This window comes from Macrosteles quadrilineatus, unplaced genomic scaffold (genome assembly GCF_028750875.1).
Source record: "Macrosteles quadrilineatus isolate MER2022 unplaced genomic scaffold, UCM_ALF_1.0 Scaffold_9__3_contigs__length_116548681, whole genome shotgun sequence".
NCBI classification, from domain to species: Eukaryota; Metazoa; Arthropoda; class Insecta; order Hemiptera; family Cicadellidae; genus Macrosteles; species Macrosteles quadrilineatus.
Window position 1 is genome coordinate 112818295 of NW_026542602.1, and position 21263 is coordinate 112839557.

Below are 21263 nucleotides of genomic sequence, written 5' to 3' on the forward strand. Positions count from 1 at the left end.
TAGACGCTCAAACCACCTTTCTATCATAAACAGTTTGTGAGTTGGACGTGGAAACGTAAACCGATGACCCGCGCAACTTCCCCCCCTCCCCCCCGAGTTGTGACCACCCTAGAAATGCGACATCATCGATTTTTTTCATCTACTAGATGTCCCCAACAATAATCAAAAGTCAAATTTTGTCAGACTTTCAGTGCATACTCAACCCGTTTAGCGCCTGGACTAGTAATGATCTGTTTCGGCCAAGCCGGACACAGGTTATTAGGGATGGGCTCTCCCGCCGGCTATGCCACACATTCGTGACCTTAATATGGATTGCACGCACACATAAGGTAGCTGAATCCGCAATTAATTGTAGAAGGGCCTTAAAGCTAAACTAGTTAGTGCAACACGTCAGACAACTCAACAACAGTCACCGTCGGCCGACTGGGACGAGTAGACTACTAAAACTAATAAATACCGATTGAAATACTAGCACTTTCAACTAAAGTTCGATCAACAACTCAAGCGTCAGTTGGTTAACACAATACATTTCTGTAGTAGTACAGCCACAGTGTCTTATCCCGTGACAAGCTACACTAGTTGCATGTGTCTGATACGAGTCGACCAAAGAATGTCGAAAATATTAAATGTTTATTAAAAACATAATATTACATGTTGATAGTGCTCAGTCAAATAATATATTATGTAACCGCTATCTAAACATCTATATGAAATTTCAAGATAACTGTAAGCTACACAAACCTCTCAATTGCATAATTGAATTCGAGGTATTGGTGAGAAACCTTCCATAAAATATTAATTTATTCAAACAATTTACAATAGCTACAGGTATATAACCCAAACCCGCTATAATGAAAAATAGAACAATATAAAACAAAAAAGTAAATAGAGAAAAATACAAGGTTTGCAACATTCATTTGCATTGAAGCGATTGGTTGTGTGACTAATTTTTATTTCATCCAATGAAAAATTAACCGTGAATATTTTTAAAAGCAATACACTTTTTATGATCATCCAAAACAGAACTAAAATCATTTTAATCCGATGAAGTATTTGCAAGATATATAGGTTTCAAAATCAAAGATAGGCCATGAAACGACTGTTCTAGAACCAGAGTAACAAAAGCAATCTAATCTTCATAATTTAGCAGTTTATAGTCACTAACATTAACAGCCATACCAATGTAAAGCAACGTTTGGTCTGGTTAAAGTTTAATTAGATTCCTGAAAGTAATACTGAGAAATAATAATTTTCTTAATTGATAAAAGGAATTATAAATCATAATTCAAGATCAATAATACAGTTAAGTTTATTTGAAACTGATGTTTGTTATACGTCTTTATCCGGTTTAGAATATGTTCATCCTTGTTTATTGTTAATGTAGTATAACTACACCTCCTGCGTTGTTTAGCGAAATAAATCATATAGTTACGGATATATCTCCATCTGTCCGTGTATTTAGTTACAACAATCAATCTTGAATCTGAGCCGTATTCACATAGGGATGTTTTAATTTAGCACAATTCCAAATGAATGAAGTAGGTAAAAAATGTTTCTATAAGCAGTAAAACATTTCATATTTTGCTTTACAATAATGTTTTCTTGAAATATTTTTACATTTTGTCATATTGCAAATTTCCAATGAGTTTTTCTACATCTATTTATCAGACTCGTAGCTTAGGCCAAGCCGGATTGGGTTAAACAACCGTTTAATTGGATTTGTGAATTCCCTCTACAAATAATTAGTCCCGTCAGACAACCGAAGAGATACGGTCTGTACGTGCTGAACGATTGTAAACCCTATGCTTAAATCATAACTTACATGATATTAACATGATTTTATCCGGTGTAAACAAATATTTCATCTAAGTAGGTTAAAATTATACAAGTTTTAGAACAGCTTTTAATAACGAGGGTTAACATTTTAAACGACTAAATCAGTTTAAACGTAATTAAATATGTAGATGTTCAAAAGGATAGTGTTGAAATATAAATTGTGACGGTGATGTAATATTTATATAAATAAGGTAATGTGATCAAACTTTTAGATCAATAATATATTAGTTGTACAAAACATCCTTACATTACTAAATAAAGGACAACTCAGGTACGTTGTTTTGTATTGTTGTTCATTTTCTGTTGTTACATTGTTACATTTTGTTTTTTTATTGTTTTACCGTTAAATAACCAACACTTAATATATACATGCACATTTCTTTAATACTTCTTAAGTCAGATTAAATTTGACTACGTCCGAGATTTAAACCTTAAACCTCCTCAAACCAACTAATCAAACCTTTTTTTATTTTACATTTTGAACCTAGAAAAGCAATAGTACTGTAAAATGTAACATCTGGACATTTAATCTTTAGTTATATCATACGATAATTTATAAAATATAGTGTTATTTGTGACCTTTTCTGGCTATATCCCGTGTATTAAGTAAACACAAACAACCCAGAGTAATTTAGAGGCTTAACTACACACAAATTACTCAAGTGGAGCAAGATAAATTAACCTCGCATGTTTAGTACATAAAACTGCCGTTAAGGGAAACGAAACCGTTTCATCCTCTTATTGCAATGTGAAATTAAAGTTCATATTATACATGTTAAAAGGGTGTGATCAAATCGTCAAATATTTCACACATTTAAATCCATAAAATAGATTCATAAAGCATTGCCAATTTTTCATCATAGATTTAAACGTTTAAAAATTTTGTTTTGAAATAATTAGCTTCAATTCTTAAATTTAAGAAATTGGATTTGAAATGATAAAAGTTTTAAAATAGAATAATAACTTTTTTCTAAACATTTGCCGAAATAAACATTGGTAAAACTTATAACAGATGGTATATTTTGATTGTATCAGCATTTCCAAAGATGTCCAAACTTCCTTTTTACTATCAAAGTTGGTGCCTACAAATGGCAACATTATGAAGATCTTAACTACTTCGCGGCTTACTTCCCAAACTTCTTTGCAGACTTTGTCTTTATGATGCTATTTGGTTCGTATATTTTTAGTTATTTTTCGTTGTTTTTGTGATTGTTTTTTGTATTCTACCAAAAGCCTATAAACCAAATTTTAATACAGTATTAAAAATAACAAATTAGGAAAATAAACATTGAAGGTAAGGACTAAATACCTGGAAATTGCTTGGTAAGGAAATTGCCTGGTTTGCTCTCCAAAGAGTTTCACCAAGTGTCAGGCGTTCCCCGAGGTTCCTTACTGGGTCCATATTTATTCATTGTCTTCATAAATGACATAGTGTCGAGTTTGCAAGTGGAAGCTCTGCTCTTCGCTGATGATGTCAAAATTTTTACTATGGTCTCCAACCAAGATGATTTTTTACGACTGCAGTCTAGTATTAATTGTATCATGGATTGGTGTGGAACAAACAATATGAAACTAAAATTTTCTAATTGCTCTGTAATGACCTTCGGCCGTCTACGCTGTCCTCTGCTATTCCAGTACACATTGGAAGGACAACCATTAGAAAGGGTGTTTTCCATCAAGGATTTGGGTGTTACCTTTAGTGCTGATCTATCCTTTCATGAACATGTTTATGATCTCTGCAAACGATCTCACAGGCTATTGGGATACATCTTTAGATCTACTCGTGGAATGACAAGCCCTGTTGTTTTAAAAACACTATATTCTTCCTTTGTACGCCAACTCCTGGAGTATGCCAGCCCAGTTTGGTCCCCTTACCAAGTTGGTTTGACTGACGAGCTTGATGCTGTGCAGAGGAAATTCCTAAGGTTGGTAGGAGTACGACAGGGGCTTCGTTGGACGGAGGTTCCACTTGCTGATCTCCAGGCTGACCTCCATCTCCATGATCTTCAAGTCAGACGTGAAGTGGCAGATGTAGTATTTCTCGTCAAGCTGATCAATGGCCTGTTGGACTGCCCAATGCTTCTCACTCACGTGGACTTCCGCACTCCATCAGTGACCCGATCTCTGGATCTGTTCGGCAGGAGGCATCATGCACGTGGTTACGACTTTCACAGCCCACTTGCAAGAATGATGAGGCTTGGGCATCGATTCTGCCACACAGTCGACTTTTTCCACGAGAATACTTCCTCTGTTCGTAGAAGAGTTCTCGAAGCCCGTCACACTATTGAACATATATGAAAAGACTTATTGTTGCTGTCGTTGTTAATGTCATTTGTTGTTATTTGTTATTTGTTATATTTATTTATATTATTTGTTATATTTATTTCTACTATCTATTAAGGAACTTCCATGTGTGCCTGTTAGCTTTTCTAGAAATTCTTCTTTGTGGTATGTCAATAGTTTATTAATTAGCCACAGTGTTGCTGTTGTTGTTGTTGTTGCATCGTTTGTTATTACTACTATTTATTTGCTTGTTATGTTGTGTATTTGTTAGCACTCGGTATCCATTATTTTTTTAGCATGTAAATAGTACCTAGCCATCTTTCTTGTATTGAAATGTATAATGGTTTTGCCGTTGGAATGAAATAAAATAAAATAAATAAAATAAAAATAAATACAGTTAAAGAAAGCAAAATAAACAGTACACTTAGGACCGCTTTTCCCAGATCTAGTTTAACTTCGATTGTGGTTTAAACTTAAGTTTAACCTCAGATTCACTTTGTCCAAAATAATTTGTCAATTTATGCTGAGGGAGGCTGGGTTAAGTGGCGATCTATGGGTTGAACTAGGAGATAATCCTAGCGATGGACTTGAAATAGTCAAAAGGAATTCACGCTTTTTGATTTATATATGCCTAAATTACGGGGAAAAACTAGTAGTATGCTGCTTTCAAATAATGATTCAATATAGCTATTTGCTACTATTCATCTTTATCTTATTTTATGTCATGTATCTTTCTTGTTGATAAAGTAATAACTGTATTGATTTATAATAACTGTAAACTATATTGATATCGTAAGTACTTTGGTAATACTTTAGTAAAGAGAAAACTTGTTCCCCTCCATCTGAATAATATATCACGAGCAGGGAACTTAAGGAACAGCTAAAGGAAATGTAAAGCAATTTATAAAGGTTAAATGTAAAAAACCTCATTGATTCCGAACTTTGTTCTTTTGAAAAATATATACTTTAAGATTCAAACGTTGTGCTTAAGTTTAAATCCTTGTTAGTAGAGCATCATTGTCTACAGGTTTGCTGCGGTGGGGATATTGTAGTTACAGTATTTCATAGTTATATTTGGTGATCATGACAAACATGTTACGCAGTTAATGTAAAATAATTCTATTTTCATTCTCTACTTGAAACATAAGTTTAGAGAACTATGACGAGGCCAGATATAAAAATAATAAGTTCAAGATACAAAGTTTCCGCAATAAAGAAGAGCTCATTGCTTATGTGAGATTCAAACAACTGCATCATTAAAAACTAATTGATATTTTGGAAGGTGATGTGAAAACCTATGGACAACAATACCATGAACAAGCAACAGGATTTAGTAACCCCTTTAATGACCGTATACTGACCAATGGTTGTATACATTTATCAATGTTCTTAATTCATTTTGAATATATTTACTTATTTTTAGAACAGGAGGTGTGTGCATGTGTTGTTGTATGTTTTTTTTTTATGTTTGAAAAGCCAAATAGGCCAATAGTGGCTTTCAGCACACTACTCTCCCTGAACAGCTCTTCGTGGATATTCTCCAAAGACAATCTCGTAGAGTGTAAAATTATATTTACAAAAAAGGTTGATAACATTGTGGTCTTAGTTGTACATAAAAAAACCCCTGGTATTGGTGCATGATAAAAGAACAAAATGATAAACTAAAAAGGGCCAAAGTAAGACATCTTACATAGTATAAATAGTTTTTAATACAGTGCATTATTCTTTAACTTATAATTATGTTCAACTGTAAAACGACAAACTTACCTTGTAACTCGGTTGTATTCGAGTGTATGCCAAGGCTAAAGTAAGCAATTTGTATTTCTTTTTAAAATCAATCCAATCATAACACTAACACAATTATTTCAATATTGTACTACTAAACTAAAGATATTTTCCTTAATACTAACTTAGGCTTTAGCGTGGTTATAAATAGAAATACTACTATCATGTGAGGTTTTTTATTTATGGCAAGTTAAGTATTCAATTGAATATCTAATAAAAAATTTCTAATAATTTATCATAACATATTGTTTTTGACACTGGGTACAAATGTAATGAACAACTTAGCAAAGGCCCAAACCAAGTTACTGAGAAGAGGTACTTTTTCAGGATAGGCCAATAAGACCCAAGGATGCTGTAGCTTTACGACTGGCACTCTTATTTACTAAGGTTTGAAATATCAAATGAAACATTTTTACAGTAAGCAACTTGTTACTTGATGAAAATGGAAAAAGGGTTAAATGGGGAAAAACGTTTGTCCTTATCATTGGTGTTAATGATTTTGAATAGTTATTTCGTGAGTTTTTACTTTTTATTCCATACTTTATTCCATACTTTATTGAGTGAGCATTGACAATGACTCAGTTTTTTTCTATATTGTATCACTATTGCATTAACTTAATGATGCCACTGTTAAGGAACAAAAGTATTTTGAATAAACTTAACATGTTTAATACATGCAGTACCAAAGCTGAAATAAACAGTACGTATATTAAAATTCGTTGACTATACCTACATTGAAAAAAAAAACAGACAATTACAGGTTCACTATACTTAACACCTGAAATACCGAATTTGTTTTGATATTTGTAAAACTAGTACAAATTATGGAAATATCGATACCCTATTAATTTGAAGGGTCGATTCTAGTTGAGATATTTGATTAAAACTATTTTCTCTAAGTAATTGGAAATGTTTAAAGGAGACTTCGTCCCTACTTAAGACTAAACTATTATAACCAGACCAAAACGTTTTCCTCAATGAAGTAAAAATCAACAATCTCGGACATACAAATGACACAGTATCACCACCTAACTACACAGAATTTAACACCTTATCAGTATTAATTATTCATATTAATTATACTACGTATATGTTTGTTAGGTAGTCGACTCAGTCGGTAATGCCATGGGCTTCGGGTCCAAGGCAGCGATGCCGTGGGCTGAGATCCTGGTACCTGCCGCTACATTTATCAGTTCAGTCTCAGAGTAATAAAACAAAATTACTCTGAGGTTCAGTTCACCGTTATACTGTACTGATCTACCCCTTGCTGGACACTTTCCACACACAGGCATCTGTGGCCCATGTGGAAGGGCAGCTTAAATTATTTTACCTACGACCGTTTTTTAAAGTAGCCATTTCAGTCCAGTTCTTAGAATTGAAAAGTTTCACTTTACAGCTGTTTAATTTCATATCCGCATAGTTTCATTTCATATCCGCATAGTTTTCTCATATCCACACAGGTAACGGACCAATGAGGTTCAAGTATTGAGATAAAAGAATTAAAATTGTAATGCTTCAAACGTCAACTAATCAGCTGATCAGCTGATCAGTTGACCAATTTAATTGTTGATCCGACTTGTTCATGTTGATACTCGCGTATTCTTAATTAAGTTGGTGGAAGTCCAAAAATAAATGAAATATTTGCCGAATTGTACCTGATACAATATTTTTCCTACAGTTACCTAACAATGTACATGTTCTCTCACTGATTTGAGAAAGCAAAGTGGCCAATTCGCTCATCAGTGAGACAATGTTAACATTGTCTCACTCTAATTACTTTCTCTCACTCCAGATTTGCAACGTGAAGGCACGAAATAGTGAGCGCGTAACCTGCAGGCAACGTCGTATGCGCGCGAAATACGTTGGCAGCACTGGCTGTAAATCAGCTGGTCAGCTGTTGTACTGTTGTATTTGTCACTTCACATTAAATGTTATATTAAAAGTTCACTTTTGTGTAAAAATAGGTTATGTTTCTTCACAAATTTATTTGTTTTATGGTAACTGTAGGAAAAGTATAATGTGCAACTCGAGTTCAAAGTACAATTGCCTCACTCGAGAAACCATTCCTCACTCGCCTACGGCTCGTGAGTAAGGATTTCTCTCGAGTGAGTCAATTGCTCACTTTTCTCACTAGTTGCACAAATAACTAATTTATGGTAAGAATGCTGCTAGCAATGTAATATTTAACAAAGTTTAACAAACACGTAATTGCAGGAAATCAGCTGATTATACAACAAGTCGTTGCATCACTTTCAGTGCCAATGACAATACACGAAAACATAACCTCTCTAAAAAGTTATCATTAGTGATTGTTAGTAATTAAATCCAGATTGATATTAGTTAAAAAACGGTCGTAGGTAAAGTAGTCTACGCAACTCGCGTTAATAGTCTTAATTGAAATACTCGTAGAAGTTTTTAAGGCACTCGCCAAGGCTGGTGCCTTAAATTTTCTACTCGTGTCGTAAAGACTCACTTAACGCAATCGTTGCGTAAACTACTATTATCATATTCCTTTATCAAGACATATAGAAGAAGAACGTTATCGATAAATAACCAAATTATACAAGTAATAATAAGTTTCTTAGCATGAGTTATTAAATGAGGTTTAGGGTGCCAAAGATATATTATAAGTCATATAATACACATCTTAGGATACACATTATTCGTATTTTAAAAGACTTAAGGTGATAATATTATAATAATTGAACGGTATTATCATCTTGACTAATAATGCATAAAATAAGTAGTTTGCTTGTATCAATAACAAGTTTTCTTGGTTCTATTACCATTTTATAATAAAAATAATGAACTAGTATATAAAAAAAACTGAAACTTATAAATTCATACAAATAGACAACAAGTAAAACACATATTATTTCCTAAGCATGACTTTTGATGCAATGTTGTATAAACAAAACGTTAATCAAATCTAGAGTACCTATCTCGTAAAGCTACAAGAACTATAATTATTTATGAAGTTTCAAAAATGTTTTTTTGCTTTCAAACTAAAACTTCAAAAGATGGACACTTAAGGAAAGTCAAAGTCAATGTTAAAAACTTTGTTAGGATTCAAAGAAAAGTACCACATTGCGCCTAAACTTTGTAATAAAAAAAATATGGCCTGCAAATTGAAACTATACATTTTAGTTTAAATCATCGTTAAATGATCCAAAATATATAATTAATAAAGACTATCGTAGATATTCAAAAAACACAAATGCAACATTTATAACAGAATTAAAAACTTTGGAAAGAATGTACCATTAGAGACATTTACTTTTGTATAATTTTACCAAAATTCTTTTAACATATTTGATCATTTTCTTGGTTACAAATAATAAAATATACATACATCTCCTCCTATAAAAGAATTCTCAAGTTATTCAAAGACCAATTACCCTTTAGCTACGGAGGTCAAAGTGTTAAAATGTAATTTATAAATCATTTCATATTTTCCGTTTAGTTTTTCGTTTAAAAAATAATTATTAAAAGTGAAAATAATTAATTCAAAAATAACAAAAAAAATTATTGATTGAATTTGTTTTAAGTGTTACAATTATGCGATATTAAATTTAACAATATAAAAATTCATGTATATTTATTTTTTATGTCACTACTAAAGTTATCTTTCAAAAGAAATCTTAGAGAAGAAAACTATAAAAATGTAGAGCAATTTGTAAGGATTACCAGTAAGAACCACATTCCTCTTGAACTTTGAAACTCCAAAGTAACAAGATTCCTTTAAACTATAAAACTAATTGGTTCTTTTATGTATAAATCAAATGCTAACTAAAAACACTGAACTGCTTTTACGAGTGCACATTTTTAAGACTCCGCAAATAAATTTGCCGAAATGCGCAAATTATTCTCGTTTGAAGACTTTTGAAATCGTAAAACTATAAAAGTTATCTATATACTTAAAACAATAAAGGCTTCTATGGAACATATTTTTTTCGGTATTCCTACTTAGACGATTTTTACAAACGAGGTGTCATTAAACCTCTATTTTGCAATCTAGCGAAGGTAGTCTACGAATCGTATTAAAACAGGTAACTTTCTTTAGGGCCTTGCCCCTCCTAGCTTTTGATTTACTTAAAAATGTATGATTTCAAAGATCCAGTGATGGTTATTTACTTTCTTTATAAAGGTTTAAATGTTAATTGTTATTTAACAACTGATCCTTCGTTTGAATGTGTGACCACAGTTTCTTTTTTTAATCAGTAAATCAAACAGTTTATAGGCTATATTGGAAAAATAGATACAAGCATGTTATACAATAAATGCTAAACCTAAAAAATTTCTAAACAATTTGCTTTGCAGAATGTTTGAATTTCTAAAAAAAACTAGAAATTGAATTGTTTATGGAAATTGTTTTATTTAAAGTTACTGTTATTAATAATTTTGTAGCCTAATAGACGCAGGTAAATCGCTTTTTAAGGTGTGAGATACTATAAACCATTATAGTTTATTGCAAATCTTATACTTCAAGTAGTTGTCAAAAAAAAGATTAACTGTAAAAGGTATAAAGAAATTGCATTACTTGTTTTAAAACAAAACCAAGTCAAGAGTTACACTTACTTAAATGCGCAATGTCTTCACGGGATAACCATGGGTATAAAATATTTTTGGCATCTAATTTACTTTATTTGTGACTATATATTATTTTACCTAGATTACTGTAAATCGCTGTTCCTGTACTCATATTTACAGTATGTACCAAAATTCATACATTATAAATAAATATACCAATTAGTACAGAGAACCATATAGGTATCTAGGGTTATTAACATTTTTTTTATAGAATACAATGATATAAAATATGACCTTCTTCCAAAGAGCTGAAAAAGAAATGCATTTTTTGTGCACATCAGATACTACAAGATAACAAATGTTGACATTTTACGAGTATTTAATAGTTTTAGAAACTGATCTACACATATAAGACTAATCAACTGTCTCTTAGTATTTACAATTTAAATTCCTAATATAAAATCATTTATTGGAAATAAAATGCAACAAAAAATTTTAGATTGTTATTTTATTGATCAAACAAGATTATTTTTAAAATTAAGAATTTGTTTATGTTCTTGACCACTCTTTGATTCATTCCTATATTTGTTGGCATATTTTATGTTCCTATTTTGGACCATAAATAAATGTTGTAATACATTAGCTCAGAAATTAGGTTTAGAAATATCCATATGTTTTGTTATGTAAATGATGAAGTATAATATATTAAAATCACTAGATTAAGCACACTGTTGAATGACTTGCAATAAAACTGCTCCAGCAGTAACATCTGCAGTTGGAGATTCCAAGTTTGGTCTGACACGTAATTAGACAAATGTCACGGCCACTTCCTTAAAAAAAATTACTTTGCTCTGGTTTCTTTTACAGGAAAATTCAATTTTTTGTAAATATTTGATTTTATTTTAAGTGGCCCAATTTGGGTTGGTTTTTCAGGGAGGACATGTGTTTGTATGTTATCTACATATAAGTTTAATTGACTGTCTGTATGCATTTGTAGCGATAACCTCTGCTTTTTTGCTATTTATTAATTTGCTTATTTATTTTCCTATCATGACAATATATTTATTAATCAAAACTGCTGAGTCTGCCTCCGTACCGTGACCGGTAAATAGTAGGCCTACTAAGTGTCAAATGTTTCGTATCGTGTTTTGTGTATTTATTTAAATGTTTTTGACGAGTCTACAATGGACGAAACGTTCTTGAAGGACCACTTGACAATGCCTATGTATAGGCGAAACATGTAGTGGGTTTAACCATACATATTTGAACTGTGGACGTGAAGGTATGTACCTTAATTTTTAGCATTTGTTAATGATAACACACTCATGTTTTGCTTCATCAAAAATTCGATTTGTATAACCTTATTGTTTCTCACAGGACTTTCAGTAACATATACTAGAAAAGATATAAGATTTGTCATAATCTTTTGTATTTAAAATTAATCTGCCAAGAAACTACTAGATACTAGTACTTTACTAGGTTCTAGTACTTGGCCATTAACATATTTCAATTGGGAACCAGGTGCAACAAAACTAAGCTAGTTTCTTCTAACATTACCAACATTTAAATAACTCAAATTGTACACCTTTAATCCAAAAACTATAGAATGGAAGTCAAACGACGGTCCGCTTTTATAAAGAAACTTTGTGTATTACACCACAAAGCTGATAACAATATCCATAATGTGGAAACAACCAGAAACAAACTTCGGCTGTTAAGTTGAGGTGGATTTCTTTCATAACCATTTCATTATCGTTACCGTCGTCTGAAACTGTCTACATACTCTACTTAAAATATGTTTACTGTACTTTGTTTTAAAATGAATTCAGGATAATATTTGATTGACTAAAGGTAAAACATTATATTGTATATGCCACACTATAAATGAATATACAGAAAATAGCCTTATTGTAAGTTTAATGCAGCTTAATAAATGAAAAGCTGCACTTCATGTTGGTAGGAAGAATTAAGGGTTTTATAGCTACAAGAACGAACAGGAAAATAAAAAAATAAAAAGGTCTTAGTAACAGTACAAAAACAAATATATAAATATTTAAAGAAATGTCATTGACATTTATTTGTCACTCAATGGTAAACGTTAGATTTGTCACTTGCAGTTAACAAATCAACAAATGTATCAACAATAATAGGAAAAGTAGTAAAATTGTGTTTGACGTTGTCAATATGAATATTACTTAACATTGTCTGTTTACAGATAGATAATACAATTAGGTAGACATACATTAGTTATTAAATCAGGTTTTATTTGTTGCTGACCTAGGTGAAACATAAATATATTTTTTGACCTTATTATACATTCAGTTTAATTACTTCCCATATGCTGGGCGATCAATACATTCACACACCTTAGATTCGTCAAACCTATTTTTGTATGTTAGAGAGCAGACTATACGATATATTGAGTTAAACCGTTTGGCAAAATTCAATTTAATAGTGTGTCTATCCTTATTACGTCCACCCATAAATAATCGGTTATAGGTTAACGAAACAAAGTAAGACTTGATGCATATCAACGATATGTAGCCAAAAGCGTTGATTCCTCTTTTTATAACTCAAAATTAAACTGTATCAAATTCCTTCAACACCATACAAACCACCAACAAATACACCTAAAATTTGCTAGAAAAATATAAATAATTTCCATTCCAGTTTACAGAAATCTTTCAGTCCATCAAACTCCTTGTAGGTGTTATTTTAAGTATAAAAATAAATGTACATTTTACTACAAAATTGTGTTCCTATTTCGGTACCTATATTATTCTAAAGCAGTTTAAACTTTTAAAAACACTTTTTTAGAAGAGCAAAGTTTAGTAGCAATGAGATTCTTTGAATCCTAACGAATTGCTCTACATTTCCTTTGGCTTTCCTCTAAGTTGCCTTCTTGTAAAATATTATTAAGACAGAAGGATGGCAGTTTGCGTATACTTTATATCAAATCAAGGTGTCCAACATACTAATAAACAACAAGGTCACGATTAAATTTTAAAAGCTGCCTATATATATATATATATATAACATCACTCTAGATCATAGTCTGGTTTTAAAAGCTCATTCCAAGTAGAATTTATGATTTATTCATGATTAAGTCATGATTAATTCATGACTTAAATCAGATCATTTTGGCATTTGTTTCCAGTACAAGTTGGTTTTATTCTTGTGCAGTATAATTAGTTCCAAACTGCGATCATATAAATATTAGTTTACCAAACATTGTTGAAACGTTTCGACTAATAAATCGTAATACAAAAGCTGTCCAACATGTATATAATTTATAACATGTGAATAAAATTATAAACGTTTTTTACAATTTTACAATTGGTTTACCAATATGTTTTACCTTTTTCTTACGGCTTGGCAAGGCTACAAGGAGAAATTGTATTTAGGAGCATTGAAAGGTATGTAAGTTGAATCTAAACCAATAGAAATACTGTTGGTTTTCCATGATATATTTGGTGTCGAAGTAAACGCAAACTCTATACTGGAAAATATAATCAACATTCAATAAAATAAATTCAAGTTAAAGTAAAAATTAAATTTTTTCTAAACAAATTTTACAACTATTATACCTGTTAGGGCCTAAACCTACCTAAAAGAGATTAATTCATCATTAAAATGTATTTCCCTTCTGTTCCAAATAATGTGGTGCTACTAATAATTTGAATTTGCCTCCAAGAAACAGCTGATACTCGACGCTACACCCTCCCTCAAGAACACGACGACGACGCTACTTGCACTCGGGCGGGAACGGGATCGTTGGCACACATTTTTGTACCTTCTGCCCATGGCAGTATTGGCACAATAATTTGAGTTGAATAAGTAGGGTCAACTCGCTTGCTTGGAAAAGGCACCATTAACCCAACTACTCGACCAGGTAGACGAGAGAAAACGGCAATGTCAACTCTGCACGACATTCATTTGCCGGTAATATTACGTATTTTAAAAGGTTAGGTTAGGTTAGGTTAGGGCAAATTAGGTTACGTTAGGTTAGGTTAAGTTAGGTTAGTATAGGTTTATTTGGATCCAGCTAGCTCAGTAACCGTAGCTGCAGATTTGCCGCGCAAACTTAAACTTTGCTTACTTCAATATGAACCACATAAGGGAATTTGCGGGGACAAAACAATTCCCATTTCCCGCATTCTGGCTACCGGGCTGACACTACCTGACCGAGCGTTTGTGCCAATCGTGCCTTCTCCGAACCTTACAAATTGGCCCTTCTTAATCCTCTTTAATGATTGTGCCAGTCGTGCTTTTCCAAACAGGCTAAAAATATGTGATAATCTTTCTACGGCCATTCGGACTCCTGCAGAGACTGACCGTCTCCGTCTACACGCTAGATTCTACTATGTACTATGTACTAAATTTATGTTTTTAATATACCAGTTTACGTAACAGTCAAGGTCTAGGCAGTATTTAATTTTCACTGCATTTTCGCCCTCACGCTGATCCAGAACGAGACGCCAGATTTACCCTCCACGCTGTTACCAAAGAACCCCGCTCGTCTTGAAGACATCTCTGTAGAAGGTAGCACCACACCACACTTATATTACCAAATAAGTATAATTTCTCCTCCAACAACACCTTAGTTTAAAGATTAACAAAGAGACGGTTTATTGAAGAAAGTAAGTAAATCATACAGGATAAGGTTTGATATAAACGTATTCAAAATATACGAGTAATCTATGCATAAATCATTATCTTACGATTTACGTTCTAGAGAGCGAAATTATAGGAAAATATTTAACTTAAATAATAAGACAAACATAGTAAATGATAAAAATTATGAAATTTGTTGTTTTTGCTGTTTTATTTGCTAACTTTCTTTAAAATGTGTTTATGTTGTCTATACTACATTTTTTTTTTTATGTTGGAATTGTTTAGTGGTGAGGAGCTCACAACCGTTGTTAAAATTTATAAAGCAAAACAGTTTGAAGTTTCGTTCTTAGAACGAATCACTACTATTTTTTTTCATTATAATATCTTTAGTTATAGGTAGAGTGTCAGGAGTTAGTTTTTAGTAGTGAGGTCATCAAATCACAGGTCACGTGATACTAAATCAGCTGTTGCATGCTGACCTAACAATTCAGCTGTAGCTTTACTGTCAAGCTCTTTGTTTTACTAAACAGTAGGATGCTTTAATATTTTTTTATTTTTGATTAATAATGAGATATTATGATAGTAATGTGTTTGACTAATGGCACATTATAATAAAGCAATTAGTTTAAAGTTTGAAACTATTTTATTTGTACATTAAACCACTTTACGCCTTTATTGACAGCTGCGCGTAACCATGGAATACTCAAATATCCTTAAAATGGTATCAAATAAAAAGTGTAATGAAATGAGGAAAACTAAATCGGAAGAAGGAAGTGTAGTTAGAAAGATCGGTGATGTTTGGCTGACGTTTAATGTGGCAGAAGTCAAGACCAACTTGGACTATAAAACTTAACATTCTGTTGTTTCTTACAATATACGTTTGCTATTATAAATCCTGAGGACGATATATATATATTTTTTTTGCCTAAGTACTTCTATCAAAGAGCATTAAGTACTCGATGTTTAGTGTATTTCCTCTAAAAATACACCTTATCGCCAAGTGTCAACATACAATACAAGAATAAAAAAAAACATCATAAATACATGGATAAGAGAAGTTTGAAAAGTAAGCCACGAAGTTGTTCAAGATCTTCATAATGTTGTGATTCGGAGGCACTAGCTTAGATAGTAAAGAGGAAGTTTGGACTTCTTTGGAAACACCTATACCACCAATACAAGTAATGACAGTGTTTGTCTTAACTATAGATTATTTGATTGTATTTGTGTAGGAATTAATCTTGCTTACTTCACGTCCCAATATTGAGAAAATATTTTTAATGTATCAATATATAATATATACGTATTGTTTTATACTATCATTATTATATTACAATAAAATATCATGCATCTAAAATATTCGCAAAAAAAGTTAAAATATTTTAAGGAAAATACTAAATACAGAACAGGTATTAGTATTACACCCCACCTTAAAAGTTAATGTGAGTCTACTGAAAGTTATATAATACCTGATATGTAAGATTGGTCGATCAGATTGCTTAGAGAATCGAGTATTTGAGACTAGCGAACAAATTGGCGGCATTATTCTAAGCTAAGGATGTCACTGTTAAACCTTGCTCGGTCCTTTCTTGTTATTCTACATTTACTGTCCCCGATTCACTAAAACGTAAATGGTAAAATATTTCAAATAACGGCAAAACTTTATTTTAAAATATTTTAAATGACAATCAACTAATAAGGGTTTGCTGGTTTTGTTTTACTAAATTAGGTACTTTAAATGGATTTAGCACGTCCAGTTCGTGACTTTCTACTTATTAGACGGAACTATTTATTTTTTGAGGAAATTTCGTAAATCCATTTTACGGTTGTTTAAGCGCAATCTGGCTTGGCCAACTGTACGAGACTAAAGGCTACTGTTTACTCGTGTTTTAGCGACTTACGTCTGGTGAACATAGGACGAGAGACAATTTAAAAATGTGGCGTGTTATATTATTTTGAATTCAATACCTTATACTGGATGACATAAAATCCACTTTACTCTTTTGGAATAGTTATATTTCTATTGTTTACATTAAATGACAACTCTTCAGCTATAAATGAAACTTCTAGCTAACAAAACAATAATGTGTTTGCCAAACAGCGTTAACATAACATTTGTACACATTTCATTTGATCTCAGTGGGAAATCAGGTTGTCCAGTAAACACGCAGTTTTCCTTATTAGTTTGTTTTCTATTTCTGATTAATTTAACTGCATGTATAATTTGAAACATAGCTTATTTGTATCAATATATAAAGTCCAGCCACAATTGTACGTTAGGTTTTAAAAATTAAGATTTAGTCATATTTTATGGCATGACGAGTTCATTTGTATAAATAAATTCCTATCAATTTTATGACAAAATTATTTAAATAGGCTAGAGCAAACATATAAACAGAGCCAATGTGTTTTACACTTCGTTCACATACACTTAGTTTATTTTCATGTCTTAAAGAACTTTTATTTGGCAGTTTTAAATTTTTAATTACATAAAAGAATGGTAGTAACAAATTCTGACCTAAATCATAGTAACCTCATCAAACAGTGCTAACACATCGACAGTGCCCAACTAATGAACCAACATCACAATACAGTACTCTCAAACTCGTATTCAGCCTAGACACATCTCTCACCTGATCCAGTCTTATCAAAGGATTTTTACATTATCTTAACGTGCTTTCGTGTTGTCTGTGTGTGTACACGAAGATTGGCCATTTATTTTTTTTTACCGCTGGACACAAGGCCTCTTTGGCATAAGATGTCTCAAGTAGGACATCCCTGTACAGCCTAGAAACTGTTTCCAATTCTGAAACTAGTTGGTAAACGAAATTATGAAATTTACCGTTAAATATGTATTTGTACACTAACAGTCGTGCTGTTAGTGTGTAAGCACACGAAGATTTACTGTTTTATATTTTTAATCCGCTGGAAACAGTTCTTTAGCAGCTGAAACTAGTTGGTAAATGCCATTAAACATGTATTTATAAACATGTCAAGGGTTTTCCTTGAAACAATACTTGTAAAAACATTCCAATTTCAGCACATGCTTGTTCCTGTATTATTTGAAATAGTTTAAAACTAATAAATGTTTAGATGCTAGAAACTACATTAGGTAAATAGAGTATTGATAGTGTTTTATGGCATTTCATTTCATAAAAAAAAATTAAATTATAAAATGTATGGTAAGCAAATGCCACTGTGCAACAGTCACAGCTGCCACCCTTTTAGTGAAAACTCATATTAACATTACTTTACAATCAATGTAATCATTACACCTCATCTACCGCTGCAGAACGACTGAAAATAAACAAGTTTGTTAAAGAGATAAAATAAAATATCAAACGCATTGTTAAAAACTGGTCATAAACAATCTAAGGAAGTAAAAGAAAGCAATTATATGAACAATAATTAATAAAAAAAAATTGTGTACGTAGTTTTTATTATGATTAAAATTAAAACAGGGAGAAAATGTACTACTTGATACATGCAAATCGATTCTTTGGTTGACATATTAGTAAATGAATATTCGACCGACTAATGTGGCTAGTCCGTTGATTGACTAATAGAATATGAATTGCAACCAATAACGGTGTAAGCATGCTGCAATGCAACGATTTCCACCAAAACATTATAACCAAGTTGATACACAATTGATTCAAAACCTGATAGTAAGAATGAATAATTTAGTCATGTAACCCATCTGCTGGTATAGTGATTGCTTATATGACTTTTATGAAACGTTAAAGTTAAGTTAGTTTTATCATAAGTACCTGTTTGCTTATGCCGCAAGAAAATTAATGGAAAATGTTGATTACGTTATTTTAATCTTTTAAAGTGTGGTGTTCATTAAATAGGAAAATGCGTTTACCTTTTATTTTTGGAGGTATAGGTATTGAAAGGACTTTGTAATAACCAGACCAAAAAAGTCCAATCGATTTAATTTGTAGTTTATATTTATTGAGCGAAGCGAGCGAAGCTCTTATACGTCGACTCTTATGCATTTCGTAATACGCAAACTCCTCCTTGACGGCTGAATCAATCGTTTTTAAATTTTGCATGGTGATAAAGACCATATTGGTGAGTGCAAACATCTATATGGCGTTAAAAAAGTCTCTCAGGAATCCGCCCCCACTGGGTCTCAAAGTTTAATGTAATCCTTATAAGCAGTATTTGACACATAAACAAAGACATATGATCAGCTGTTGACTTTTGAATGCAGTAGTTAAAGAAATAGCTGATATCATTATTCCACAGATATTAGAACAGAAACGGTATGGATCATAAATATAATCAAATGACGACACTAGCTTGAGGTCCGTGGCGTAGGAAGTGGTGAAGGAAGTAGTAAAGGTGAGCAGTCTGGAGTGTGGAAACTGTTTATGACGATTGGATTTAGGTATCTGCATTCCTAAAATTCTATGGGAAGGGAGGAAAATGGGTCCACGACGTAGGTAGTGGTGAAGGAAGTAGTCAAGGCGAGCTGTCCGGAGTGTGGTAACTGTTTATCACGATTAGATTAAGGTATCTGCAATCCTAAAATGCTATTGGAAGGGAAGGAAACAGGTCCGCGACGTAGGAAGTGGCGAAGGAAGTAGTCAATGTGAGCTATCCGGAGTGTGGAAACTGTTTGTGATGATTCGATTAAGGTATCTGATATCCTAAAATGCTATGGGAAGGGAGGAAAACAGGTCCGTGACGTAGGAAGTGGTGAAGGAAGTAGTCAATGTGAGCTATCCGGAGTGTGGAAACTGTTTATGACGATTAGATTAAGGTATCTACAATCCTAAAATGCTATGGGAAGGGAGGAAAACAGGTCCGCGATGTAGGAAGTGGTGAAGGAAGTAGTAAAGGCAAGCAGTCCGGAACGTGGGAACTGTTTGTGACGATTAGATTAAGGTATCTGCAATCCTAAAATGCTATGGGAAGGGAGGAAAGCTGGTCCGCAACGTAGGAAGTGGTGAAGGTAGTAGTCAAGGTGAGCTGTCCGGAGTGTGGAAACTGTTTATGACGATTAGATTGAGGTATCTGCAATCCTAAAATGCTTTGGAAAGGGAGGGAAACAGGTCCGTGACATAGGAAGTGGTGAAAGAAGTAGTAAAGGCGAGTTGTCCAACTGTGTTTCTAATTAAACATTCAATTTAAATCAAAAATGGAAAAAAAACTAATAAGGAAAACTGCGTGTTTACTGGTCAAACTGATTTCCCTCTGATTTCCAAGTAAAAGTCTACACATGTAATGTTAACGCTTATAGCAAACACCAAATTGTTTTTTTTTTTAGCTAGAAGTTTCATTTACTTTCCATTAAAATATCAACATCAATCTCAAAATCAATATCAGAATCAAAATATAAATCAATCTAAAAGAATAAACTCGTCTTACGTTAACCACGCTAGAGTAACCAAAACACGAGTTATCAGTAGTTCTTTAGCCTCATACGTCATACAACAGTACTAAGCCGTCAGCGTCTGGCCTAATACACTAGACCAGTGTAAACTTATGGGGTTTTGTTTTACTTTAAATGTGAAAAATACAAAATGACTACAACTAAGCTCAGTATACTCGCTTGGCATATGTGAGAATACTCAGGAACTGATTGAACTGACACCATTGTATGAGTTACTAAATTTTATTTGACCACTCACTCTAATCTATAACCCTTTAAAACACAATACATTTATATAATAATCAATAAATGAGATGGCGTATTTACCAAAGGAATTAAATCTTGTTGGGGCCCCAGTATTAAACTAAGAGAATCGAACACATATCTAAGTTCAAAAGTGATAGATATAATATAATTGTTAAACGACTCAATCTTAATTAATTAAACCCTTTTACATAAAAATTATAAATATTCATAAAATGTTATTTATCTACATCTTTGCCATTTGGCCAAAGTCCAGTTCACAAAACTTAAAACACAATGCTAATATGAAATTCTGAAAATTAACACACTTTACAAACAAAGAACATTTACATTAGCAACCTACCAAAAATACACGTTTGAAAATAATATATAAAATGAGAACTAACTTAAATAAAATACATTATTTTACAGGTTTAACCTTTAAGGCTAAATTCTTGTTGTTGTTATTTTGCAGGAAATTATATTTTTATTATTATTTATGATTTGATTCAATGATTATTTAGGTTTTAAATATTTAGGTTTAATATGATTTATTTGTAATCATTTAACTTAGGCCCTTTTTATATGATTT

At 32.2% G+C, this 21263-nt stretch overlaps 1 protein-coding gene across 1 annotated transcript; it reads left to right on the forward strand.

The window, feature by feature from the left end:
• Positions 1-3432: 3432 nt before the first annotated feature.
• On the forward strand, positions 3433-7113 carry LOC129003737 (uncharacterized). Its single transcript, XM_054432033.1, has 2 exons — positions 3433-4086; positions 7006-7113. The coding sequence occupies exons 1-2, from the start codon at positions 3433-3435 to the stop codon at positions 7111-7113; spliced, it is 762 nt and encodes a 253-aa protein (XP_054288008.1).
• The last annotated feature ends 14150 nt before the right edge of the window (positions 7114-21263 follow it).